The sequence below is a fragment of the Falco naumanni genome, chromosome 6, assembly GCF_017639655.2.
Source record: "Falco naumanni isolate bFalNau1 chromosome 6, bFalNau1.pat, whole genome shotgun sequence".
Taxonomy (NCBI): Eukaryota; Metazoa; Chordata; class Aves; order Falconiformes; family Falconidae; genus Falco; species Falco naumanni.
This window is the reverse complement of record NC_054059.1, coordinates 64,911,993-64,939,556: the sequence shown is the minus strand read 5'-3', so window position 1 is coordinate 64,939,556 and position 27,564 is coordinate 64,911,993. Positions and strand designations below refer to the sequence as shown.

Genomic DNA, 27,564 nt, shown 5'->3' with positions numbered 1-27,564 from the left:
TAGCTATGCTCTAGTATTAAGATTGCAGAGCAAGCTAGTCAGAATCAGAGCTCATTTCCCATCATTTAATCATACACCTGAATTAGTGTGCTACCTTTCAGTTATTATTCACTTTGATACTACATCCTCTTAACTTGGAGCTTAAATCATCACGACACACATGAATGCAATTTATTCCTACAGAAGAAAACGTGGACCTTCTTTATTAATCTAAAGCATTCCATTAACCACTTCCAGAACTTTATTTTTAAAATTGCTTTTTTCCATATTCAGTCTTTTCAAAGTTTCAGTTGCCCATAATGGAAAGCTATTACATTTTGGCTTTCTGTAGAAAGGCATGACCTCTAATTTGCAAGTATATTTTATCGAACTTCACAGTATGCTTAGAATACTTCTGCAAACACAGTCCGTACTTGTACGCTATTCACACACCACAGTGAAAAAGTGCTTAACGGCTCTTCTGAAAGAAAAAGATTGTATCAGTTCCATCTGAATATGAGGAAGAACTTCTTTACTTTGAGGGTGACAGACTATGGGACAGGCTGCCCAGGGAGGCTGTGGAGTCTCCCTCTCTAGAGACATGCAAAACCGGCCTGGACATGATCCTGTGCAACCTGCTCTGGGAGAACCTGCTTTAGCAGGGGGCTGGACGAGATGATCTCCAGAGGTCCCTTCCAGCCCTGACTGTTCTGTGATTCTACATTCAGAACCTGCACCTGCATGAAAGCCTTACTGAAGGCCTCACGACTGCTCCTCTTCCCCAACCACACACCAGCCAAGCAATCCCAACCTGCAGTCAGAGCTCCCTATCACTCTCTTAACCACAGTACAGTGAAAATGGCATCCACGGGACACCTGTCCCGTGGTGCCTGCTGTCTTCTGCCAAGGGAAAAGAAGGAGTCCCTGCTTAGCCAACATACACGGACGTAACAACTAAATGCCCTCTCTGGGTCTAGCCAGCAGCCAGGTATTTGGAGACGAGGACAGGTATCGTGCTGTCGCACGGGAAACAGGCAGCGGTGGCGGCACACCTGTGTGCAGGTACCAGCCGAAGCCACCAGCTCTGCCTGCAAGGGGCCGCCGAGCCGAGCCTGCGCGGCGCTGGGCGCTGCAGGGTACCCGGGGCCGGGCCAGGGCCCACACGCTCCCCGGGGGCTCCCCGGGCCACTCGGCCACGCCGGCCAGAACGGGAGAGCCCGGGGCGGGGCAGCCGGTGGCCAGGTGCTCCTCGCATCAAACTTGCTCCTTTTCCAGCCCCCTGCAAGTTCTCAGAGCGGGATGTCACAGCACGAACGCGGTGGCAGAGCAGACGAAAGCGATGACCCGAAACCCGGTATGCGAGCTGGCGATCCCAGCGGCACTGCCTGCTGACACAGCACCCCGGCCCGCCGGGCCGCCGGCGGGGGGACAGAGCGGGACGCGGTACCGCAGCCTCGGCCACCGCCGGCGGGAGTGCTGCCGCGTCCCGCGGCCGCCGGGGCGGGGGGACACGGGCGGGGGGCTGCGGCGGGCGCAGCCGCCGGGCAGAGGCGGGCCCGCCCGCCCCTCAGGCGACGCCAGGGCTCGGCGGACGGCCGGGCACCGACGCGCGGCCGCACGGGCACGGCGCCGCAGGGCCGTGGGCCGCCCCCGCCGCGGGGCCGGGGCGCCGGGGCCCGCTTCGGGCGCAGGGCCGGGGCTGCCCGTGCGGCCTCCCTGCTCCGGGCCCCGGGCGCTGCCAGAAACTTTCCGGGGAGCGGAGCGGAGGCGGCGGCGCGGGGGGGGGGCGCGGGGGGGAGGGGAGGCGGCCCCGCCGGCGGCGCGGCCCTTACCCGTCCTTGCGGCGGGCCTTGTAGACGTGCCCGTAGGTGCCTCTGCCCACTTTGCAGCCCTCGTACTCGAACAGGTCCTCCACCCGCTCGCGCTCGGCCGCCAGCTTCGACTTGAACTCGTAGTCCATGTCTTGCCCATGGGCGGGGAGGGACGGGCAGGGGACGCGGCGGCCGGATCAGCACCCGCGGCTGGCGGAGCCCCCTCCCGGCGCCGCCATTTCCGGGGCTCGGCGGGCGGGCGGGGGGCCGGGGCGGCGGTTTGTTTTTGTTTTGGTTTGGGGCTTTTTGGCGGGGGAGGGGGTGCGCTCCGCCGCCACCCGCTTCAACTGGGCTCCTCGCGGCGCGGCGCGGGGGATGCCGGGAGTCGTAGTGCGGCTGCGGGCGCCGGCCCCGGTGCGGCGGGCGGGACGCGCTGGCGGCAGAACTACAACTCCCGGCGTGCCCCGGGCCGCCCCAGCCAGGCGGCGTCGGCGCACTCCGCTCCCCGGAGACACCGAGCGTTTCAGCCGCCGCTGGGAACTTGCTGACTCTTCACATTGCGGGCGGAGACGGGAGCGGCCAGCGCGGCCGGGCTCGGCGCCGCTCGCGGTGGGAAGGGAGAGCGGGCGCCCGCCGCGCCTCACAGCGCGCACCGGACGGCAGGGTGCCGAATAGTGCGGCAACTTGTTTATCTCGCGAGCTGCCACTCAAGGCCCGACCCCGCCTCCCTGCTGGATTCTGCCCTCTGATTGGCCGGCCTCGCCCCGCCCCCCCCGGTGGCTCGGCCGCGAGTCGCCGCCGGCGGTCTCCGGGCGGCCGCGGGGGGGGACGTCGCAGCAGCCCCGCCCGACGCCGACAGGGGCGGAGGCAGGGCCCGGGGACTGTTTCGAGGCAGCGGCCGGAGCTCGGTGGGGTTACAGCGTTGCGGAGGAGCCGCTGCTCTCCTGAAGGGCGGGAGCGCGGTTCCGGGAGCGGCGGTTCGCTCGGCCCGGTGACAGGCGGCGCGCAGGAGCGGCCGTTGGGTCGTGTCCCGTGCCGGCGGCGCTGGGGCCCGGGCCCGCCCAGCGCGAAGGGCTCGGCAGCAGCGCGGAGGCCGCGGCCGCCTCTGGGCCGCGGGTGTGCCGGGCTGGCGGGGCCGTGGCCGCTGGGCCGGGCAGGGAAGGGGCGGAGGCGTGGGAAGCTGGGGGGGGGCGACCCGCGTAGGGAGCGCGGATCCGCAGCAGGTGGCTCGACGTGGCCGGGCGCTGCAGAATAAACCGCTTGTTCGGAGTGGGAACCGCTGGGGAGGTTGCAGCCTTTGCATTCAGATACGAACCCATGAGGCTTTCTGATACGGTATCGTAGCAAAGCAAATCCCCTTCAGCCCCAAGCACAGAGATTTTAGACAAAAGTGGTGCTACTTGCACGTTCAGGTTTCATGCTACGTATTTTGAGATCACAGAAGTATTTAGGCCTTTTAAGATGATGTCTATCTCTCATTCGGCGATTTTGTGAGAAACATTCTCCATAAGCATACTTGCATTATGGAAGCACCAAGCAGAGCTAACCATATATATATATATCCTGTCATACAAGCAGGTAATAAACTCCACCTTGCATATTGAAGCTTAGTTTATAACAGTCAGTAGCAAGTGAATGAAACAGAGTGAAATTAGAGAAGGGAAGTGTAAAAATGGAGGATGTCCATGTACAGAAACCATCTCGGTTCATCACCTGCCCAGCCAGCATTACTTACCAAAATGGAAGGTTTTTGCACCACCTAACACACTGGATGGGAGGGGCAGATCAGCTGATGTGAAGCTGTCACTGCTGACAAAGTGAAGGATCAACTGCACTATAAGGTATGGGGCTATATATGATTAGCACATAGCTAAGTTATGAGGTCCTAACCAGAAGTTTGTTTCTGAAGCAACGGCAGAAGGAGCATAACCATTCTGAAGTGATTATTTCTTCCAGAAGGCAATAGATGATTCAGAATTTCCCTTGTGCCAGGTAGCTAGCAAGCGAAATTCTCAGAAAACTTCATCACTCCTTTACCAAAGTAATATTTTCCAGAGAACTGTAAGTGCTTTTCTCTGCAGTTGCAGATACAGATCTTTCTGAACCAATCATGAGCTGGCAAATTTCCTAAACACAGGAGAGAGGGGACCATTGATCTTTCAGTGTCAACATTAAAGACATTTGCTAAAATTAGAGCTGTTTAAATGTTGCAAAGCGTTCACATCTTTGGTCACCTAGTAATCAAAGCCAACGCTGAAAGAAAGGGACACAGACTTAGAAGGGAAGCATGTAGCTGTAGGAGATAATGCCACCCAGATACATTCATTCAGTCTTAAAGACACTAGGAATAAGGATTATCTTGCTGTTGGTAACAATAAATGCTACAAGTAGTTCCCGTTGCTTTCTTCGGGGAAAAAAAAAAAAAAAAAAAAAAAAGCTGTTACTGCTCATTTTCATTACCAAAGCTTTTGTTTCCTACAGTTTTTATTCTACCATGTAATGACAAGACTGTCTTTTACTATAATTCATTGTATGTCCACAGCGCTGGTGAGAGGGTTAATGGCATTCCCTATTACAGAAGCCTGGCTAGGTTGGCATTTGTAAGCCAAGGCAGCTTAATTCCTTTCTACTGTACCCAGCTCCCTAGTGTTGCAAGCAGCCATTTTATCCTTTCTTCCATAAACTGTTCATGCTTTGCTAGTAAATGTTTTGGCCCTTGCTGCAGCTTACTGGGAGGCTGTCTGAGAGAAACCTCTCTAAGCAGCTGGCAGACTTTTTAAAATTTCAAACCTACATTTCCCTGTGACCAGTCCATATCCATCTTTTCTTCCCATGCAAATACTGTCCTGAAGTAGCCCTTCCTGCTCCCCTGTGTGTATCCACTGCCAAAAGTATTTATAGACAGCAATCTCACCCCTACACAGCTTTTATTTTGCTGGACTAAACAAACTGTGCTCTTCTCATTCCCCTCACGAGCCCCTCCAGTAGAAGCTGGACTAGTACAAAGCTGGTTATGGAAAATGCAGAACGTGATCTGCACCCTTGTTCCTTCTCTGGTGACACAGCCTTGCTGCTAGTTTCTGAATCGTTATGTTGGCCATTTAAAAGCCATTAAAAGCACAGATTCAACTAGGCAGCTCCAAGTGTAGGCCAGCTCAGAGGCTGGTTAAGAATGAAGCTACCTTCTTATTTGATGCAAAAGTTTTACTGATTCATGGTTAAAAGATGGAAATGGGCATGTTTGTTTCTTCTTGAGATTGGAGCACATGGCAGAATTCCACTTCAAGTTCATAAAGGTGGAGACAATGGTTTATGTGGGCATGCTGTCAGGCCTGCTGGAGAACATCTCTGCAGGTGGTTCCCCGAGGAGGAACAGCGGCAGGAGGCCATTGCAGAGCAGAGATGAGTCTTTGAGCTGGCAGACAGGCCAAGAGGCAGAACAGTACTGTGACATTTCCATTGCTCTTGCATGTTAGTAGAATGGTTGTGATACTAGTAGTATGGATTTAATAACATTAACATTTTTGAAAGGTTTTTATTCATGGCATTATTCCTTTCTAGTCAGAAGAGAGATGACTAACTTTTTTAATATGTAATGCCTTATCATTCTCTAATTTTGCTGATGCAGAAGGTCTGAGTAGCCCCACCAAAGAAAATAGAAAATGGCAGGCTTGCAGATTGCAAGCATTATTTTTTTCAGCCTGCCAGCCTAACTGAAGATGCCAGGTTGTTGCTTGTTAAAATCACCATTTCCTCCAAATCTCAAGTCACGTGGTTAAATAAGTGCCCAGACTGTTGGAAAGGTGTGTCAAGAAAGACTGAAAGTTGAGGAACTGAGTATTCTTACCAGTTCCCTAAGCAATTATCCAAGACAAGTAAGACATTAATTTCTAACATAAAAAGGAAGAATTTGGTCTTTTAACACTTCAGCATCAAGGAAGTGACACATACAGACTATTCTTCTCCTTTGCAGATTGCCTTGCGCATAAAATACACTGGTTTATTTTCTTTCCAGCTTTTCTTAACTTCATTCCCTGGCTTGGAAAGTTGCATTTTCTGTCGTAGGCAATCTCTTACAGCTCTCTCTTTGTGTATTAGTGAGACCAAAAAATATGTGGTGTTTATTTTTAATTTTTCTAGGCCACATCTGGAAGTAGTTGCACCTTTTCTTAACTTACTGTCTTTGTAAGCTTTTACTTGTTAATCCAAAGGGAAATTTTGGATTCTCAGGGATCAAGACAGCATTTTTCCTGTAGATCTTGAGCGGGGCATTAACAACATATACAAACAATGTTTACTTGTCAGTCACATTTAAGCTGATGTTGTTTCACTTAAAGAGTGCAAGGATGCATCTCAGAAGTCTGAAGAGTAAGAGCAGAGAAAGTTCAGAATGAACAGAGGTCTCACATGAACTGTATTATCATCTCTACGGAAGCAGAGATAAGCTAACAGTTCTATTCCAAAAAATGTAGAAATACACTTGCCAATTTTGGACATGTTAGTGTGAGAGTGTGAAGAGCCTAATGAAAGTAGGACAGCATGTCAGAGGATTTCTAATAAATACAGATTAGAAAGTCTTCAACTAGCTGTAAGTTCATACATTATCATTCCCAGTAAAACTCCGACTTGGGGAATCTTTTATGTCAATTAACTTCTAAACACCTATAATAGAACTATTAACGTTATTTTATAGGTTTAGAAAATAAAGTACATAACTAAGAGGCTCTATCAAAATTTTACAGTAAATCTAGAGAGCATGCTTGGAATGGAAGATGGGAGTCCTGACTTCTGGTCTCATGGTATAATTGTTTGGCTAGCTCTGGGTGTTTTTTAATTCATTTTTATAGTACTATAATCCCCATAGTACTAAAATAGAAACCTTGTGCTTCTTTTCTTGAGTGTAATCCAAAAACCTGGTCTCAAAATAGGCTGTACTGCTTTTCACCATGTTTTTTTCCTGAGAAATAGAAAACCCTCACAAAATCATGAAAGCTGTTCCTTACCTTCTCCTTACAGATGGGCAAGATTGAACAGTTACCTGACAGAAGCAAGGGAATTCAATGTTCAGCAACTAAAAAACAGTGGGAGACAGCAAAGGAAAAGTGAAATAATTCTGCAGTGCACAGTGTGCCACAGTTCATCATTGCACAACTATGACTCAACCTTATCTCTGGCCAACTAGTGTAACCACATTTATATCTTTCTTAGCATATCCACTTGTTCCCTGTGAGTTGTGAAGCAAGATGCGTGTGCTTATTTCATTTGGGGTACAGCACGCAGTATAGCAGGCTTGCTTCAGTTTGTCATAAAAAAAAAACCAAAAAGCCAGAGAATACAATTAACTAATGTCATTGTGTATCACATTTGAGTATCAGCATGACAGCTGGTTTAGAGGGCCAGCCAATAACCCCAAGGCAGAGATTTAGGGAAAGCCATGAATCCTAAAAACGTAGAAGTTGCCCATTATGGAGAAAGCATAAACTCTAATTCTGAATATAGCAGCCCAAAATTTCATATTTTGGAGCTGCACATTCAGTGTAACTGAGTTTCCTTGGGTTTGTCAGTATACATGGTTTCAGTCTACCTGCATTGTTGGCATCCTCAGTCCAGCACCACCATATTCCACCTACTCTATTTCCTTGCCAGTCATTAAAGTTTTCAGAATCTAAATATATTGAAAACTTCCCTGTAGAATCCACTGATCTTTATCCATGAAATGGGAAAGACAGTGGCATGTAATGAAAAAGGAAAGACGTTGCTTTAATTATCTTTGAAGCATGTAAGAGAGAATACAGCAAACCTGCACTGGCTGATAGCTTTCTGAAGTTAAATCCATTCCCACAGTAGAAACAGACTAAACAGATAACCTGAACTGTATCAAGTTCTACTGTTATGTTTTCAACTTTTTCCATTGGATATAATAGGTTTTATACCACTGTACTGGTGGAATCCATCCTAAAGAAAACCTATGGCTATAGAACAGTATTTCATGACAAGTCTATAGAACATATGTAATTTATTAGATATATATAACTACATACTTTGGTGTTCCTCCTAGCCAAATAGATTGTGATGCCCTATTACAAGTGTTTTCAACAGCAAATGTTTAAAAGGGCTTTAATAAGTCATCTTTGGATAGGAGACATAACAAACTTCAGCTGTACCAAGCAAAATTTATATATAAGAAAACCTCTGAGTAATAAAGACAGTTATATAATGAAATTGTTTGGAGGTAATGTGTGATTGTTAGGCTAAAATTAAAGTCATTGGATATTTCTAAGAAAAGGTTAGGTAAACCTCGGTCAGAAATTTTGTAGTTAAGGTAACGTTAACATGATGAGGAGAGTGGCTAGAAATTAGATTTCTTGGTTTTCTTTCCAGCCCTATTTTTCTATGACTCTCTTATTCTACATGACATAAGAATGAGCCTCATTTCATGGACTAACCCACTGAAAGACAGAACCCAAAAGACAGAAGTAAACCATGAATTTTCATGACAGAAGGGTTCTTACTTAAGGAGAGTTTGTGCTTAAAGCTGAGCTTTCACAATTCATAAGTGAACTGGGAAAAGGAATGAATGGTGATATGACAACATTTGAGGAACGTATCTATTAATTAAGATCTAAAGCTGATTGAAAAGTACTGCAAGAGGCTTCCATGACACTGTGTGTGTAGTGGTAATTGAAAAGCAGTATTCCAAAGTGCACTGTAATGCCAATAGTGGTAGAAATATACAGACATCACAGTGAACTCTAAAAGCTAGTACCAGTCAGGACAAGTCTTGAAGTCAGTGTGGAGCAGTTTTCTGAACAAAGATTCAGTGCTCAGAAGTAGCTAGTAGTACAAGAAAGGTAAACTTTTTTAGGGAAAGGGTAAGAAAACAGAACATAGTATAAAAACATTTTTAGTACTGCATATAACTGTGATGCACTACTTGCGTATTGCTTTCAGTTCTAGTAACCCCATCTCAAAATCCATATAGTAGGATTACAGTAACATGCAACCCTGGATAACTAAAACTCAGAAATATGAAATGGCAAAATCATGGGATACGAATACATTAGCAGCTTTTAAATACAAAATGCTGCCTCTGTTTTAGCAAGTCTGCAGGACTCAGGTTACTGGAAGCTGGCATACAGAAGGGGTTATTGCTATCTGCTTGCCCTTTTCATATACTCTTTCATTGTGTGCTAGATGGGCCTCTGGTCTCATCTACTACAGCCGTTCTTGTGATGCTATAAGGAGAGACTAAATACATTTGGGTTTGTTAGCTGGGAAAATAAATGATTGGGAGAGTGATGTTAATAAAATAGATTGAGCCAAAAGGCATATTTAATTAATACTGTGTCATTTGTGGCCATTGCGTACTATGGTCCAGAGGAAAATTCCAGCTCGGGAATTCTCTAGAACACAATTTGTTACAATCTGAGGAGATGTGCTAACAAAATAAATGAGTTAACCGAGAGCTGGATCCCTCCTACCTGTGAATGTTTTTGAGCTTTGTGAAACTACAGTGGAATTAGATTCAGGAAAACCTAAGAACTCCTACACTGAGAGCCTCGATATGTTACTGAAGTTCTGCTTTTCTTATTTCCACCCTAATTTTATTATTTCCTAACTCCATCCATGCCTCAGTGGCAAAATCCTAAATTATCTAGATTCCCGAACTGTATTTACGGCCAAATAGGAAATGACAGCATCAGCTGCTGGCTCACAACACTGAAGTTGAGCAACTCTGAATTTTAAAGGAAAGCCAGATGGTCGAATGCAAGCAGGAACCACGAGTTCCCATTGTCCTACAAGGTTTTATTTCTTTGGGGACCAGATTTTCTATCTGTAATGCAAGGCAGAATATTTCCCCATCTTTAGGAAATCTTTCAGATTAAAATAGTACTGAAACTATCAGTTAGCTTTACTAGCTACGTCCATCAACCAGTAAACAGTTTGCAGTCAGTCAAATTTCAGTCAGCCTGAAAAAAAGGACTGACCAAAATTTTTTTATACTTCAGGCTATGATCTTGACAGTGCAATTCAGAAAAGAGAATAATCTGAGACTAACACCTACTGTTAATACCATATGTAGAAGACACAGAACACTGACTGTTGTAAAAAAACACTTTTCAAACCCTTGCCACCAGACCTCACAAATTTTACTGTCAGACCTCTACAGAGCTTCTGGCTGGACAAAGTATCAAGAAGGTGACTGTGACTTTGGCCTCACAGAAGATGCAGAAACAAGAGTTGATGCAAGGGAACTATGGGGGTGGTGCATCCATAGACAATTACTGCTCTTACTACAGAACGTCAATGTCCTTGCTGATGAGTAAGACTTCTTATCACTAGCTTCTGTCTTACCCTCACTCCAATTTTACACACAGAAATTCAGCAAAATTAAGGCAATCAAAAGTATTAAATCAGTGCACCTAAGCTGAAGTACTTTCAACTGCCATGTTAATGTTTCTTTGAAGGATAAAGTGTTCTGTAGCCTCTGATAGTATATTGTGTCTAGTTGGGGTTCATTTTCTTCAGAACAGGCCATATTGTGTTGTGTTTTAAATTTGTGACCAAAACAGTGTTGATAACACAGCAGTGGTTTAGCTGTTGCTGAGCAGCGCTTGCATAGCACCAAGGCTGCCTCTGTTTCTCACTCTGCCTCTGCAGCAAGTAGGCTGACACAAGCTGACCAAAGAGATACTGCATGCTGTATAACATCATGCTCAGTGATAAAATTCGGGGCAGGGGGGAGTTTTTGCAAAGTTGCTGTGGCTTGCAGACTGGCTGGGCATCAGTCTTCTTGAGGGAGGTGGTGAGTGAGTGCCTTTCCATCACTTGTTTCTTTTGCTTCCCCCCCTTTTTTTTTTCTTTCCTTGACTTACGAAACTCTTTATCTTGACCCATGCGTTTTTCTCCCTTTTGCCCTTTCAGTTCTCTCCCCCATCCCACTTCTGGGTGGAGTAAGTGAGCAGCTGGGTGAGCGTTCAGCTGCTGGCAAGGGTCAGCCCACCAACCCATAGGAAAACTCTGAGGAAAGAATGAGAAGGAGTTGGGATGCATCTTACTGGGCTACTTGTTTTGCCATGGCTCTCGTCTTTTACTCCCTGTGTGGGAACTACCAGATGCCTATTGTTAGGACTGGGTGGAAGAAGTCACAGTTTGTTTTCTCTTTCCCATCTACTGTTGTCAGCAAGAAGGCAGTTATGGATCTCAGAAAGTTTAACAAACTAATAGCAGTTCCTGCAGCGTGAACCAACCAAATAAAATGTGCTGCTGCTTCTCTAATGCAGGCATAGGCAACCTATAGCTCTTAAACTCCATTAAGCTTGTATGTTGCTTCTGCAAGGGCTACAGCATATGACAAATAGCAGGGAGTGCAAATACAGTTCCTGCACATTCTGTATGTCCAGCTGTCAGTAAAAACAAACAAACTGAAGCTCCCGAAGCCAGAATTATCTTGTCACCTTGAACCCAGCTCTACCCTCCAGCAGAATGCTTACCAACAGCCTATAATGTCATTTTATAGTTTGCCCTCATGTTTTGTTTGTCGCATGAATTTGAGCTTGCATCTCTCATCTTCCTCAGACTGAAACTGTTCTGCATAGCCACAGTCTGATATCATGACTGCCAAACCACAATCTTCCTCTGAATGAAGTTTTCCTACCATTGGGTAAATTTATGGCAAAGCAGGCTCCTCCACTAACCCTGTGACTTCTGAGGAACTGCAGGAATTTGGATTCTATGGGTGCCTGAGCTTTTCAGGACTGTCTGAAGGCAAAAAACATGAAGAGGTGTTTTTTTTGTTTTTTATCTCAGAGTAAGGAGACTTAAATTTTAGGGAGTGAAATTCACTCTAAATCAAATGGAGCTCCAATAGGAATTTAATGGAACCATGTTTACCCCAGAGTCTGTTCTAAACTTCATTGTTACCATTAGAAAAACTACATCATAGGTGTTTCAGTTCTTGTGTCAGTGAAGTAGGAACAGTAATATTTAGACATCCTTAATAGGATTATCTCAAATCTAATTGGTAACTTTGGACACTGACTATTAACCATTATTTATTGTTATTACTTTACTATTGCAAAGTGATAGTTGCTAGTGTAAACAAAACTTGCTTCATATAACCTATTGAGTCCATCACTTGCAGTGGATTTGGTATAAGATGAAACACAAGGAGCTGTAACTTTAGCATGCTTGTAGAAGTAAGCATGCTTGAAATAGAAATAATTGTGATATCAGTGGTAACAAAAAAATAGCAGTAGACTAGCAGCAGATTACCAAACTGTTATCAGTAGTGAAACCCTGAACACTGTATGTAGTGAAGTGGATGCTTCCAGAAAAGAAGATAAACCAAAATAAAGAAAATTTGTTTAAATGGTGACTTTGTGCTGATAAGACTAAGAATCCATTTTAGGTGCTGAGCTCACTTCGGTCTGCCTAATTATGATGTGTTGCTTTTGATTGAAGTCATTCCCAGGTAGAGATCAAGTTGTGCAGTTAAGGAGTGGCAGAAGTGAAGCCCTGGCTTTTTTGGATCCGCATCCCATTCTTCCTCCTTCCCAGTGTCCACAGCTCAGGCTCCTTGCCCGTCATCAATCTTCCCTTCCCCCAGTGTCCACAGCTCCCTCCTCCTGCCTCCCAGCTACCAGCTGGGTGAGAACCAAGGGGATGTGGCTGCTTTTGAGTTAGGCGTGTGCTGGCTGCCAGCAAACTAAACACGATGAATAAACTTTGAGTTCAGGCAGCAGCCTTTCGGTCATGGTAACAATTTGAAGGAAGTAGTCTTTCCTTTACTAAGCTGTTATGTTTTATGAAACTTGGAGGAATCTCATAGTCTGAAGTTTTCTATTTCTGCATCACATGTAACTGAAATGAAATTATGGGTTCAACAGTTATAGGAGAGAGTCTGGCAAGATGGGTAGGCAAAGAGCACATCACCTAAGCCCTGTTTCCTGAGGCTTACAATCACAGAGAAATTCCCTTTGACAATATAATAGATACAATTCCCAGGAGTTTATAAATAAGGTTTGAGAAAGGAACATCTGGACAATATGCAAAATACCGATCTCAGGATTTTCCTTACCATTTACAACATTCAAGGGAAATCTCCAAAGCCACTTAGTGGCATCACAGCAGAAAAACTACAGTTGTTTTGATCTATTAGGATTAATACAGAAATTAGTAGACACTGGGATCACATGTCAGGAGCTGGAACATGACTCTATATTAAATGTCTTTGCTCCTGTGGTTAGGCCTCATTTCCCAAATATACAAAATTGTAATTCATTATCAGAACCTGGGGGGTGGGGGTGGTGGTGGTGATTTGTATATTAAAAAAAAAAAAGAAAAAAGAAAAAAAGAAAAAAGTATTCATAGGTCCATACTATACAACCCTACTGAATGAAAGATTTTCACTACCTTTAGGACTTCCTGCATATTAAAGATCTTCTACTTGAACATCCACAGATGAGAATCATATGCTGTGTATATATGAGTGTATTTTCTGCCTTTATTAAGTGCATTCTTTTTTCACATTTACAACATTCTAGACTGTATCTGACTTAAATTCAGATACAAAAAGAACTGGTTTTGACATAGTGCAGGTAATATGATACCCGTTCTAAAATTGCATGCTTTCTTTTGTGTGTAATCTCTTTTCCTTGATATCACTTAAATATTGATATTGCATGTCATCTTTATCCCTCCTAGAGCACATTAAAAGTTGGGGGTGGGGAGTGGGGTGGTGTGGAGAAGTCAAACATCAAATTCACCTTGATATGACTTCAATGGAAGGAAGACAAAGGCATGAGCTGAACTCAGTGGCATTACAAATGAATTTATTTCTGTCTGTCAATAATTCAGATTTCACATTGAAAGTATGTCAGGTCACTGAAATGGTACAAAAAGCCATCTAGTGTCAAAAAGATGTTTAAGAAGAACTTAACGCCTGAAAGCAATCCAGTGGTTATGCCAATTCTGGATTAACTGAAAATAAAGGAGTAAACTTCGTAAATATTGATGAGCAAACAATATGCAGTGACTATAGCTTGTATTGGTCAGGCAGCACAGCAGGTGATACATTTTCACAGAGAAAGGAGACAATAGAGAAGTTCTGCACATCTTTATGAGAAACAATATTGAAATTAAAGATAAAAGATGGAGGAAAGCCCCAGAATATAAGAAATTTGATTTCCTAGCTCATGTATAAAAAGCACATCAAAGTGCTGTGCCATGACCACTGCAGAGCTTTCAGCAGGCCAGATCCCATAAAATCCTCTTCAGGAGCTCTTTCCTACATATAGAAGCTATATGGTCTTAATTCAAGTGATATTAACTAAAGAAGTTCAAATTTTCTGTGCAGTTTCTCTTATATTGACTTAAAACTATATCTGTTTGTTATATCTAAATTACTATGCATTTAGACCATAATCACAGATTAAGTCTGCAAATGGTCACTGACCTTTTGCAAAGGCCCTTTTGTTTTTCCACTCACAGTTCTGCCACCTGCCCCCAAATGGGTCCCTCAGTGCCAGCAAGGCTGACGAACAACCTCCAGTGAAGTGTCCAAGGGAATGAGCTAAGGGAGCACCTGCACAACACATGTGGGAACAGTAACCTGCTGCTGGATGGTGACAAGCAACGAGATGTTGTATCTTCAACTGTTCCACCTATGTAGGGAAGGAGACGGCAGTCCACTGCCTGGCTGATGGCTAAACCGGTAAAACAGATCTAAACCATGCTAAAACCTTGACTGCACACAGCCTTGTGTACTAGACTTGCTATTTTGATTTGTAAATCAACACTGCTAACCTGGTAACCTTGTTGTACAAACATATTTATAGCATTCTAAAGGTGGGGTTTTTTTTTCACTGATGTGATATTCCTATAAACTTAACTTTAATACAGGAAGTTACTTTATCGTAATCCACAGCAGGAAGTTGTGTAGCATCCTGAGCCAATATATAAGCATTAAACAAGATGAGTTCTCTTCTCTTATCTTTATCTACATATTTTCTTTATCTGGCATCTCACAAGACAATTTTAATTTAATCTTAACTAACGATACTGCAATGTAAAATAATGCAATTTTTAAGTAGTTCTGGGAGGCCTTTATTAGCCTAATGCAGCAAAAGGAACACCAAAATAACTACTGAGCAGGGCCAAATGAAGCTGCAACATAGCTGGGAGGGACAGGCTGTAAAGTGCTTTATGTTGTTCCTGTGCTATGAGAAGGGTGCTAATAGTCTCCAACTGTAGCCAGGTCTCCTGAATGCCCTTCTGTGGCATTCGAAAGGGTACAACTTGAAACCAAATGAAACAGCAGAATAAACAGATAACTTCTGATATTAAAATCCTTCAGTCCCAACATTGTATGTGTTACACAATATATTTCTAAATTATGCTCCTAACCTAAAAAATTTCTTCCTTGAAAAACCTACCCAGAAGTCATTACTATATGTAAATATATATTGAATGCATAAATTTATAACATATAAAATTATTATATTTTTCTAATCGTTAAGATTGCAGTAACATGGGTAAAGGTGCTTACCTGCCTTGATTCTTCCATGTGCATATTCATTTTGTGGGTGTGCTTTATAGCAGCATTGCATGTTACCAGTTTTATAACCGATGAATTATTTCCTGAATTGTAACCTTCAGGTGCAGTTTAGTACCATGCTTTCTGCATGTTTACATATTGTTGTATGTGTCTGCTCTTTCTTTTCAGTTCAACTGAATCGTGAAGTCCTCAGAACTTACCATCCTGCTGACTGAACTGAGTTGTAAAGCTATATACATACATGCACAACTGACCTGGAGAACAAATACTTGCAGGCAAGTAATGCAGATTTGAGCCCTTGCCGGTGCCTGCAGACACATGGTAGGCAAATAATCCCATACTGTGTTTGTCAGCCCGTAACATAATAAGAACTGAATGACAGTCTTGCCAAAAGCAGCATCAGAGACTTCAGTATTGGCTTAATACTTGGTAAAAGCTCCACTTAGGCACTCTACATGCCTTAGGAATGCAAATATTTTACAGCACTCTGATCCTGGTAGGAGGTTCCTTCTTTGTAATCTTATAACAAATCCAATCATTTTATCCTGTGGGGCAATTTCTGCATGAAAATAGCAAATTCAGATATCTTTCTTAGTCAGAGGATTTGAAGCTTAAGTCATTCTGAAAGCTATACTGTAATTAATATGAAAAAAAGAAAGAGCCTGCTAATATAAAAATTAGCAAGCCCAGCATATGCATGCAAGAAGCGTAATTTTTTGATTTAAATAATTTAGAGGCAGCATTAAAAAAAATTTAGATGAGACATAAGAAAGATCATACATTAAGACATGAATCTATCTACTTTTTCTAGCCAAGGCTTAGTTTACTGGAATAAAAACATTTTGACAGGTACCAAAAAGAGGTGGCAGGAGCTGATATCCTGATAATGATGGTATACTGTGTAAGGGTATCCCAGAGCAGAGGTAAATTCTGGGACTGCACACTGACAGCCATAATAATTATTTAATACTGCTGGAGTTAATGGGATTACTGCTACCCTTTCCTGTTTTTCCATTAGAATAACCTTGCATAACAGAGAGAGTTTGGTGGAAAATGTACATATCTTCCCAGCTCAGGCACCAGAAACCCATGAGAAGGACCCTGAAGACGAACTACACCTTAAGCAAAAAAACAGTGCTTCCTGTTAAAAGTCAAGACACAAAAAAACTTGACGTACACCTTGTCTCAGGAAGGGTTTGACAAAACATGGCTCCGTAGTGTTCAGCAGCTCAAAACGACTGGGCCATTTGGTGCTGTGGATGGGCAGGCTACAGTGGGTCCCATTGTCACCGCACTCTCTTGCATAGTAGAGGCCACCTTGCACCACCGCCCTTGTTGACAGAATAAAAGGGAGTGGCATATCCCTGTTTTTCAAAACAGATGATCTCAACTCCTGGCACCGAGCATTTGACCTGTGTTTCTCACTGCCCTGCGTTCAAGCAGCTCACCCCTGTGGCTGTGCTGCAGGGACTGCAGACCCTGCACCTCCACGTTACCTCAGCGAGATGCCCATCTGCTACCGCTACCGCAATTATGTAGAAAATTCAGGATAGTTCAGCAGCTGGTCCAAGGTGTGTCCCTGACAGACAGAAATACCTGGTAACCATCTGTATGAAGTCTCACATACCGTGTTAAATCAGTCCAGGGAGCAACGTGCCCCAGAAGAGCTACAGAAACCCAATGCTCAGCACGCCAAATTTGTGCGCGAGCTTTGCCATTCCTTGCAAACAGTCCCATTGGAGGTAGGGTTTGACAGGAAGACAGTCTCTGGTTCAATTGACAGGCTGAAGGTGTGTGAGAGCCAGTTGTGCCTTCCAGAAATTTAGCATAAAATCCAGAGAACAATGGATTTGTTGTCTCTATTGATTTTTGAAACAATGTAGCACCTAAGCTGTGTGCTGGCATGTTTTCAGAATGGTTTCAGCCTTTGTATAGTCCCCTTATCAGTTGCAATTGCATGGCAAAATTAACCGCTTTAGTCTCATGCTAAGAATGCTACTTTTGTATTATGTTGATTACATTATCTTACATGCTGATAATAATCATACATGGTCTTGCTTTTTTTATACTGGTGTTTTCCAGTAAATGCACTCGTGTCATTTAAAAAAATCAATACCTGTATTATCTTCAGATTGCCTCGTGTATTGCAGCACTGTAAGAAACCAGGTGTTGGAAATACAATGTTAAGCCACCCAAAGCCACTGCAGTTAATCATATTTAACACCTAACTGAACTGGGCTCAGCCAGAGCTTTTGGTAGGAGTGGGAATAAACAATCCTGCTTAAGTAACTCTGTTGTATTATGTGAGAGCCCATTAATAGCTGCAGTTTCTATTAAAGCTGGATGTAATTCTAGAAGCCAAAGGCCCTGTTCTTGTTTAAGCATGTTTTGTACCTCGCATTTCTCTGGTACAGCAGGTCTTGGAAGGGCCTACCACTTATTTTTCTATGACCTGCAGACAGACTATTGATCATAAATGTATTTGCTTTTAATTAATACAGCATCAGGAAAAGCATATGAGAGGAGACTGCAGAGAGTACGCTCTGCTGGTTGACCTCCACAGTGATGCCATAGCACTGAGTCACTCTTTATTTATTCTCTTGAACCTGTAATGAAAAGGTGCATACTCTACCACAATTAAAGGGTTAACCTTTGTCATAGTTAGCCAAATTTCCACGACCAAACCGATGCAAAAACTCAGCTTTTGTGTTGCCTGAATAACAGAATTCCCCCAAACAACTCACACTTGAAATGGAACAAAACCCCCACCTCCAAAGCACAAGCAGAGAGCAGGCATTGGTGTGGAGGGCCGGGGGTTCCTTGAGATGGGGTGGGATTAGAGACAGACTCCCAGGGAGTCAAGGTGAGTACAGCAAGAAGAGGGGACAGGAGCTCAAGGATGTCCTACCGCATTTTACTTTAAAAGGTATGCTTTTTCCTTTGTGGCAGTGCTTGAACTTGACTTTTTTCTCTTAAAAGGAACAGCCTTTTCTTTTTTTTTTGTGGCTTAGCGTAACAAAGGAACAAGCTTTTGAATGGTAGCTTGCTTTTCTTTGGCTTTCAGACAAGGGGAACGTTCCAATATCCTCAGAATATATATTTTACCCATAGAAAAATGGGCTTTTTTATCCTCCTGTATCCTTTTTGATCCCTCTGCATAATTTTCTTAGGTTTCCATGCTTTTATCTTCACTCCATGAAGATATGCCCTTGGATCTTCCCAGTACATATGGTTGGGAACCTGCAACTTTGTGTACCAGGGCCATTGTCACTGCTGGGGACATTGTAGTGGTCATAACCACTCCTTCCTGTACTGACTACACTGTTCCAGTGCTCATACTTTTAAGATCCCTGATATCAGTTCCCCCCTTCATAGGACTCATAGGCAACCCCCAGCAATTTTGCACCCCTACAGTCATGCCTTTTCCCAGAGCAAGCTGTCTGGAAGGAGACAGACCTTCCTGCAGAGAAGTTTGTCTCAGGAATTTCCAAATTCCTTCTCCTTCCTGTTACCCAGCAAATCTAACAGTCTCTCCTTTGACAGAGGCTCCTAGAAAAACACAGTCTCCGTAATTGCTGAAGGACTGATGCAGATTAAGGGGAAAAAACATGGGTTAATACATTTCCAGAACCTCTTTATTCCATAGACAATGCTGACCAGGAGCATACACAGTGGAGGGCGAAATATCCTGGGGAGATCACAGAAAAAATCCTGTTGCATAAAAACAATATGCTTCAAGAAAAACAGAAAGGCAGATAGGTGCATCTGTTATCAATCAGCTCTTCAGACAACAAGTTTAGGAGTCGTGGAGCAAAAGAAACAAGCTTTCCCTAGGGCTCAAATTCCTCCTTGGAATTTCTCAGATGTCCATAGCTGCAGAGCTGTAGTTCCCAGTCTGCCCCGTGCCTCCTTACCAGCCTGACCACCCAGCCGGGGAAACAAGCAAAATGTTGACTACCTGTCCGGAGACCATACCGGCTAGCTGGGAAAAGGCACGGTTGCCTTAGCAGTACATTAAGAGGTTTAGGCCATTAATTAACAATCCAACAAAGTGCTGATCAATTCCTGATCACATACGTACTAAATCACGGATTTTTTATTTGTTTGCTTTCAGTAAGGATATTTAAATTACAAAGTTAACTTCCTGTGAAGTTGTCTATAGTACCAATTCAGCTTTTCTCCCTGAGTGGAAACTGCAGAGTACATTACACTGAGTGCTCATATACTAATGTTAAAAGCAGTTTGTTTTGTAATGACAATGCTGACTGAATAGCAAAAGTTTCTGTAAAAACACTGGTATTTAAAGCTTGAACTCATGTCCTTGTATAACTCCCTTGTCCTTAGGGCCCTCAGTTCTGGCTCCCAGCTCCCTCCTCATTCCTAGCTGTCCCAGGTATCCATGCACCTCGTTTTTAACTCCAGGCAGCCAGATCTGCCTTGCCCTTTATTTGCCCTTCCTGACTTATTGCAGGCAACGCGGTTCCTGCCACTTGCCGCTCCAGCACTGGGCTCCCTGGCAGTTCTTGCAAGGAGAGTGGGGCCTGAAGCAATGAACTCCTGGGGGCAGGGAGAGAGGGGGAGGCAACCTCAAGGAGCATGTTCTGGCTGTATCGAGAGTGCATCCACATTAGTATGTTGGTTTGGATGATCTTTTGTTCTGCAGGTCCTTTCCTAGAGGAGTGGGTTGTCACCATGTGTGTGGCAGCAAGAGGCAGACCCCCCCAGAAGAACCCTGCATCGGTGCTGTATGTTCTCTTCACTTCCAAAGCGTGTTCTTGTACTCTTGGATATTTCCAAACCCTCCCTCAGCATCTGGACTCCGACCTCAAACTGAGGAGAATTCAGTAATGAATGTAGTTAATTTGAAACTGATTATTGTTTCTAAGGTCAATAATGGGAAAACTATGAGCACGCAGCCCTCCTGAGAACACAACTCTGCAGGGATACGTTCCCCTTAACCAAACAACGCCATAGTAACTCACGGGATGTTTGCCTACACAATCTGCCAATCTACTGCCATGCTTTCCCTGTTGCTTAAAGCAGGCCTCACAAAACCTGCACTAAAAGTATGCAACAGTTACTACAGCATGCTTATTTCACTCAGAATAGGCTTAATAGGATGTGTTACTTGTGAATTTTTAAGTAAATCATCCAAATTCTCCTTGCATTTGCTGAAAAAAAAAATGTTCAATCTCTTCTGTTTGGTTTCTGTACTTGGAAAGCACAGGCTAAGTTTCACTATCCATGCTTCAATAAAAAACAGTGTTTCCTGTAAGTGCTGCCTATCTTCCTTGATCAGCCAAGGTTTACATCATGGACAAATATGCACATTTGTATTCAGAGGATGCAGACTCGGGATGCGTCCAACCTATTTCCCTACCACAACCTCATCATCCCCGGCTTCAGGTTCCTCTGTTCCCCAGGCACCACCCTGATTCATAATCTCAAGAAAGTAAGAGATGCTTGATGATCTTGCAGACCTGCACAACAACTGTTTTCAGCGTGGATTTTCCAGCCCAATTGACTGCCCACTATCTGCTAAGCAGGCTGGTGTTGCTAACTTCTGCAGCGTGAATGCTATTTGCTTCTCTGCCATCAGAGAGGCTCTCACTCTGGTGTCTCTTAATGAAGGCCAGGGCCATTTCCTCTTCGGCATACAATTTCATTTATGTGGCTTTCTTCACTCTGAATTTCTTCATCCACTGCTAGTTACCCAGAACCTGCAACACACAATTTTTACCTTCTGATATGCTTTTTTAGGCCCAGAATCATTATTCCATAGCATTATTTTTTCCTCCTCTCCAAAATGTCATCATTCTTGTCCCATCACTAATCATCATTTTCGAAGGACTTGCTTAAGTTTCATATATGTGAAAGATATGCAAACCATAAATGTACAGTACATTACCTTTTACAGATCTCATGCTGATGGCAGAGAGGAAATCGTGAAGTATGGACTTTTATTTAAAAAAAAAAACCAAACCGTATTTTAGAGAACACAGTGCAAGGAGAACTGTGGGAAACTGATTCTAATATCTTGACACTGGATAAATTCTGCACAGAGGAGTGCAGTGCAAGTTAGCACTGGGAGACCTCCTCACATTTTGGTGTGGCTTGGCTCCAACCAGTACAACCACACTTGGTGAAGATGGGTTGTGTCGGGCTGAGCAGCTTGCTGTGAATGTACTCTGGTGTTGCAGTGTCAGCTGCTGTAGGCTGACAGCATACTTTCTCGTGTAGTCATATCTTTAAACCTTGGGTTTGTCAGTTAACTGTGCTTTGACTCAAGGTCTAGAGAACCAGCCTAGATGCAGACATCAGTATTGCAGGCATCTAAAGTTAGATAATATGAATTCCAGTGCTAATGCTGTAAAGACGGAAGAAAGTGCTTTCAGATCAAAGTTCAGCAGGGGTCTTTGTTGCCACTTTTTAAAACTACTTTAAGAAACCTACAAATATTTTCTCTCCAGTAAGGATGCATCAATCTTTCAGTCCCTGAAACAAAGGCATGTTTCATGCAGCGTTCATGCAAAAATCTTAGCAGTTTAAATAAATAAATTATATTTATAGAATAAATTATTCCATATATTATGATTTATTATAACATAGTTCGTAGTGTTCCTGAAACTACATAATAAAATTGTTGGCGTTGCTGCACAGGCAAGTAGTTTCTCTGCTCGCTCTTCCCAGACTGACCATAGAGTTTCACTGTCACCCTTATGCTTACTTTTCCAATAGAACAAGTAGATCCTCTGGTGCACCTAGAAAATTTAATGAATCCTTGTCTAAAGTAAGTCGGGTGATTCATGCCCTAAACCTACCTGTTCTTCTACATTGACCACCAAGGGAAGCCCTGGGTGACACATCTTAGTTATCAACACCTGCACTGTATATGTAAAAGTTAAATGGGTTTCATTTCTCTGGTGGTGTCTGTAATGGCTTCAGACATTTCGTAGCAAAAATGAAACATATGACACCTTCCAAAGAGCTCAAATACATATTTTCTGAAAGCCAAGAAAGAACCTGAAAGTTCTTTGACCAAAGGAAAATATTGATCAGCCTTTTCATGAATCTTTTTGCCACAGAGTGATTAACGTCTTAAAACTGTCCACAAAGCAAATGCACACAGACACAGTTGAGAAGAATACACCAAGAGGGAAAGGTGCAGGATCTGGAGCAGATAATCTTAAGCAGAGGAAGTAGGCAAAACCTGGACAGAACTTACTGAGGTTCTATATAAAGAATATTTTCTAGTTTTCTCTGTAAAATTAAATATGGAAAGCTTCTCAAACTGAAATATATCCTATTCTAGACTAAAAAATTAAAGTGAGAAAACAGTAAAACTTTATCACTCTAATAGTCATGTCAAATGACATTGTGTTAGCATGCTGCATTACATTATTTTCCTGACATAAAAAGACCTGGATACAGATAAATAAATTCTTAAATTACATGTCTAAATCTTGCTATTTCCCTTAAAAACTAGAGATTGAAGAGATAGTCTGAGTTAACTTCTTGCTCTAAAGCACAGAAAAGAAATCCAAAGTAATGTTTGTATGTCATGCTCTACAATTTGAAGAACTAATTTGAAGTTATTAACCTCTTGTATCCCCAACTATGTTGGGTGACTATGAGTCAAGAAAATTGCTACTATCTCCTACCATTGCCAATCTATGTCACCCTTACTACAAGGAACACGTTTCCTTGTTGGAGGCAAGTTTGGATATAGAGTATCCAGACCAAAAGAGTTCTTCAAGAAAAGCCTTGAACACCTTGCTGAAATATGAATTAAATAGGCCAGAAAGAGGTAGGTGGGAGAAGTTATATGTTGCAAGTACTAAGTTAAAAAAACCCAAAACATTATTATGGTTAACCTGATGGTATTGCTTAAGATGTGTGCCTTTTTTCATAACCAGGCAGCATGTATTCTGTAATTGCACACCGAATGAAACCACTAGTATGAGATACTCTGTTGATCAAATGACAAAAACGCTTCTGCACTTGCAGTTAGTAATAAAAGTTCAATGTGTGTCTTCGACAACAGTTGGCCTAGCTGGTCCATGACTTCAAAGCTGCAATCAAAGACAGTTGTGCAATTTAGATTTTAGTATTTTGAAAACATGGAGAGAGTGGTAGAATTAAACTACTGAAGAAATATTTATGAAAAGTAAGGGCACAAAGTACACTCTGGTTTAATTGAGGACTACCGATCCATAGCAAAAAAAAAAAGGAGTGCAGTCATGAAGAACTAATATTTTTTGCCAGACCTTGTTGGATGTTATGATCAGCTCCACTTATGTACAACCCTGTGTAAAATCTTTGCCTTCCAATCTCCAAAATAGCTACATTACTTTTTGTATCATCCAAAAATATGCCCTCTGTCACAGTTTATCCTAGAGCAACTTTCAGAAATGAGTCACAACCTTTGTTTAAAGGTTTTATTTTTGAAATGCTGACACCAGCTTAGCTGTAGCACTGTCAACAGGGAATGCTACTACAGAGACTTAAATGATGCTGTCACGTAGAGTAGAATAAATTATTTCAATTGTAAACCAGCTAATTACACATTAAATCTGGTATCTCCTCCTCTTTGTTACAAGAAAGCTCTTTCCTGCTATGGATGAAATCCAGCACTGTGCATAAAGCGCTATAAAGAGCCATTTTGTTTTTATCAGTATTGCTTAGTGTCTCATTTTAAGATTTGTGTTTCTATTCATGTGATAGCCTCATGTTTTCTTTTGGCTTCAGTTTTGCGCTTTTTAAATTTCTTATGTGCACATTGACAAATAGCCCAGAGGTCAAATCCCAATTTATTAATGTCTGAAATCTCATTATTTTTAAACAAATCTCATTAGTTTAAGACCTAACTGATGATTTTTTATGCTTAGGCTTATTAAAATCGATAATAATATAACCAATGTAAATCCCTTCTTTATATAAATGAGCAATTAGAAACAATGTAAGCAATTACAAGCTATATAAATATTTTAATTATTTTTGTGATAAATATGATTAATTTTTCCCTGCAGAAGCTTGATTATAAATCAGTCACAATCAGATGTCTCTGCAGAAGTGACCATTATACAGAGGAAACAGCCTGGCTTTCTTCAATCATGTCAATAAGGAATGAACATGCCCTACCTCCACGACAGACTAAATGAAAATAAAATGAGTATCACTCCAAACTGAACATTGGCTATACCTATGCACTCTTGGGAGAAACATGGTTTTCAGTGTTTCAGTGTTGTGTCCATGAGAATCCTTTTAGCTTTGATCATAAGCTTTGTATATAGGGTCATAAAAAAAGGGGTGCATCTTTGTTAACCATGTAAATAAAACTCCTCTGTGAGGTTGACATCCTACCCTTCCCAGGTAGGTTCCTCCAAATTTTTTTTTTATACTGTCTAGTTTGGGTATGTGAAAAGATGGAGCTTTTGCTTTTCCTTAAAGTATAAGAAAACTTTGCATTTTTTTCTGAAGCAAATAATGTGTTTTGCCTACTGCACCTTTCTTGGTTTAGTTGATTATCAGAAGATAATGGGGAGATGTGAACTCTCAACGATCTACACGAAGGAAATGAGACACAGAAACTTTAATAAAGACCTCTTCTGTGTTCACTCAATATTTAACTACAGATACAGCCAATGCCATAGGGCAGAATAAGGGAAGTTTAAGTGAGTCTCTTCATTTTCAGGAACACAACTGCAAAAGATCTCAAGCAGCAGTTTCCATGTACTTTTTAATTATCCAAATGCAGGGATTGACAGAAGTTTTTAGAACACTGGAAAAAAAACAACAATAAGAAACAAGCAAGATTACCCAATTGTCTTTCTTCAGCCCCCCTTTGAAGGTCACTTGTAACTAGTTTAGAATATGATTGAATAATACCATATGTTTAGTAAATTAGGTACAAACAGAAACTAAAGGTAACTACAACTGAGCTAAAAGCATTTAAAAGTAATCTTCACAGATAAAACGAAAACATTTATGTTGTAATCCTTATATTGTGAATTACATTCATTACTGTATTCAGTGAGCTACTGTATTCAGAGGGCTACAACAGTTATAACACAATTTCACTGGGTCAAAATTGATTTGGGGAAAGATGGTAAGAGCTTCTACTCCAAAAGTAAGCAGTATTCTCAATTTCAAAAAGACAAGTTTTGATAAACAAAGGAACTGAGGATAATAAAATTATTTTAAGTGAAGAGGATAAAACTAGGTGAACTTTGTGTCTCAAGAAAGCAGAAAAAGTTCTACTGAAGAGAGCTAGTTGAATAAATAACCACAGGCAAAAAGCAAAACATTTACAAAATGGCAAAGAGGATTAAGCACAAAGGAAATTTTATCTGAGGGATCAAGAAAAGGAAGGACAAAGTGAGAATTGCCAAAAATCAAGCTGAGTTAGACTTCCAGAAAGATATGAAAAGCAAACAATAAAAAAGATTCTTCATCCCCATAAACAAAAGACAATAAAGAAAGGACTGTAGTGTTATGGAATATGAAATAGAGAGAGATGGAAGATAATCTTGGCAAAAGATAAATTGCACTTTGCTATTGATTTGAAATGAATACTTTTCCTCAGTTTTTAACGACTACAATGATTGATCATGGGAGCAAAGGCAATTTAGATAATGGCAGGAGTGTATGGAAAAGCATCGTTCAGAACAAAGTTAGAGCAGAACTCTTCTCTACCCTGTTCCTGAAAAGAACTGTGAGCTCATGGGTCCACTGCCAGGTGGATGAAGAGGAGCAAATTTCACACCTATCACTGAAAAAAAAGTGGTTAATTAACACTGGTTAATTCCAGCAGTGGTGGTTTTATAGCCCATCACCATGACATCCAGGCATGTAGAACACACATAAACTAGTAGTAATTACAATTTAGGCCAAAACTGAAATTCACAGCCTTTTTATGTCATTCACCTTTTCCAAATGTAACTGAGTGACATTTCTATTTGCCAAGTATTTCCTGCTGGGTATGTAAGCTAAACTTTAAGAAGCTTCAGTAATTTCATGTTTTTAATAAGACATAATAAGCACTGTCCAAGTATTAAATGTATGCTACTTCTACTATTATGATTTAACATACACAGAATTCTACAAGACTTACTTAATTGTCAAAATGTCCTTTTTTTTTTTTTTTTTTTTTTTTTTTTGTCAGCAGTTGTCATTTTTCAAGAGATTAACTGCATGGCAGTACTATACTTACAACTATCAGTCAGATCTGAACTGACTGCAGAGGAAACCATAATGGCCTCCTGAAAATGATTTCACATGAGGACAGTTCTTTGTATTTACTTTCCTCATGCAATTTAGAAGGGTATTTGCTCATTGTAGTCAAGAAATTCATTTATTCAGTAGGAACTAATCATGAGGTGCTTGCAATCAGTTTTCTCAGCTAAAAATAGCTCAAGTTACTAAAAGATCATTGCTGCTTGTTACTACAATGACACAATTTAGAATTTCTATCATGTATAATAGCCCAGATTTGCTGAGAAATTCTGTTCCATGAGTTTTGACTCACTGAACTGTGAAGTTGGCTGTGGTTGCTGTCCTCTCTGTAAGCAGAAATCTGAGAAGTGGGGCAAGCAAATCAGAATGGGAATGGAGGAGCAGAGCCAGCTTGGCAATATTAGAGATGAGTGCTTTTGTTTTTAAAGGAAGGGAAAAAATGCCTTGAAAGTTGTGCATTCTCTGTGCCTACACTGGCTCTGTAGCAACTTGCTTTTCTGTTCTTGTAATAACCATCAAAACAAGACAGCAAAAGTGCTCTTCCTCACAGCACACTAGTTTTTGCTTCTCACAGTCACATACCAGGTTTGCATAGAATTAGCCTAACATAACCTTTACATAAATATTAGCAATGAATGTTCTCCTCCACACAGAGCAAGCACGATTCTTTGCTGCCCATTGGGTGGAGGGCTGGTAAGGGCAGCTTTATCCCATCTTTGAGTCTTCATTTGTGTTGGCAATGCCTCTCATGTAAGTTGGCAGCCCTAAATTACTTTGCTGCCACAGCCCCCTATGGATCATTGCAGCAGCTCGAAATAGCTGTTCAAAGTGAGGAAACCTCTACACAAGGAATTTTCCCTAGGGAGACATTTCAAGAACTCTACAGCCCCTTTGTGCTACTGGGAAAGTGTAAAGAGACTGTGTAAGAATACAGAATTCATCATTGTCCTTTCCATACAATAAAACATTCATACTTCCTCA

At 42.2% G+C, this 27,564-nt stretch overlaps 1 protein-coding gene and 1 long non-coding RNA gene across 6 annotated transcripts in view; one reads left to right on the top strand and one right to left on the bottom strand.

The window, feature by feature from the left end:
- CDK19 (cyclin dependent kinase 19) overlaps nucleotides 1-2,171 on the bottom strand; it is a 133,241-nt gene extending 131,070 nt beyond the window's left edge. Inside the window, exon 1 of one of the 3 annotated variants that reach the window (XM_040597565.1) lies at nucleotides 1,812-2,171. Coding sequence is in view for 2 of the 3 variants with exons in the window: in XM_040597563.1 (XP_040453497.1) it covers nucleotides 1,812-1,939 (128 nt within the window). In the remaining variant the exon portion in view is untranslated. The remainder of the gene's footprint in view (nucleotides 1-1,811) is intronic. The other 2 variants (XM_040597563.1, XM_040597564.1) reach the window with 2 other exon arrangements.
- LOC121089868 lies at nucleotides 533-27,564 on the top strand. 3 transcript variants are annotated; one of them, XR_005828405.1, is made up of 5 exons: nucleotides 533-1,333; nucleotides 13,212-13,271; nucleotides 14,283-14,505; nucleotides 15,517-20,088; nucleotides 24,378-27,564. It is a non-coding gene; the product is annotated as an uncharacterized LOC121089868 (long non-coding RNA). The 3 variants fall into 3 exon arrangements; XR_005828403.1 differs by having other exon boundaries at nucleotides 545-1,333; nucleotides 15,517-27,564; XR_005828404.1 differs by lacking the exon at nucleotides 533-1,333 and adding an exon at nucleotides 10,432-11,575 and having other exon boundaries at nucleotides 15,517-27,564.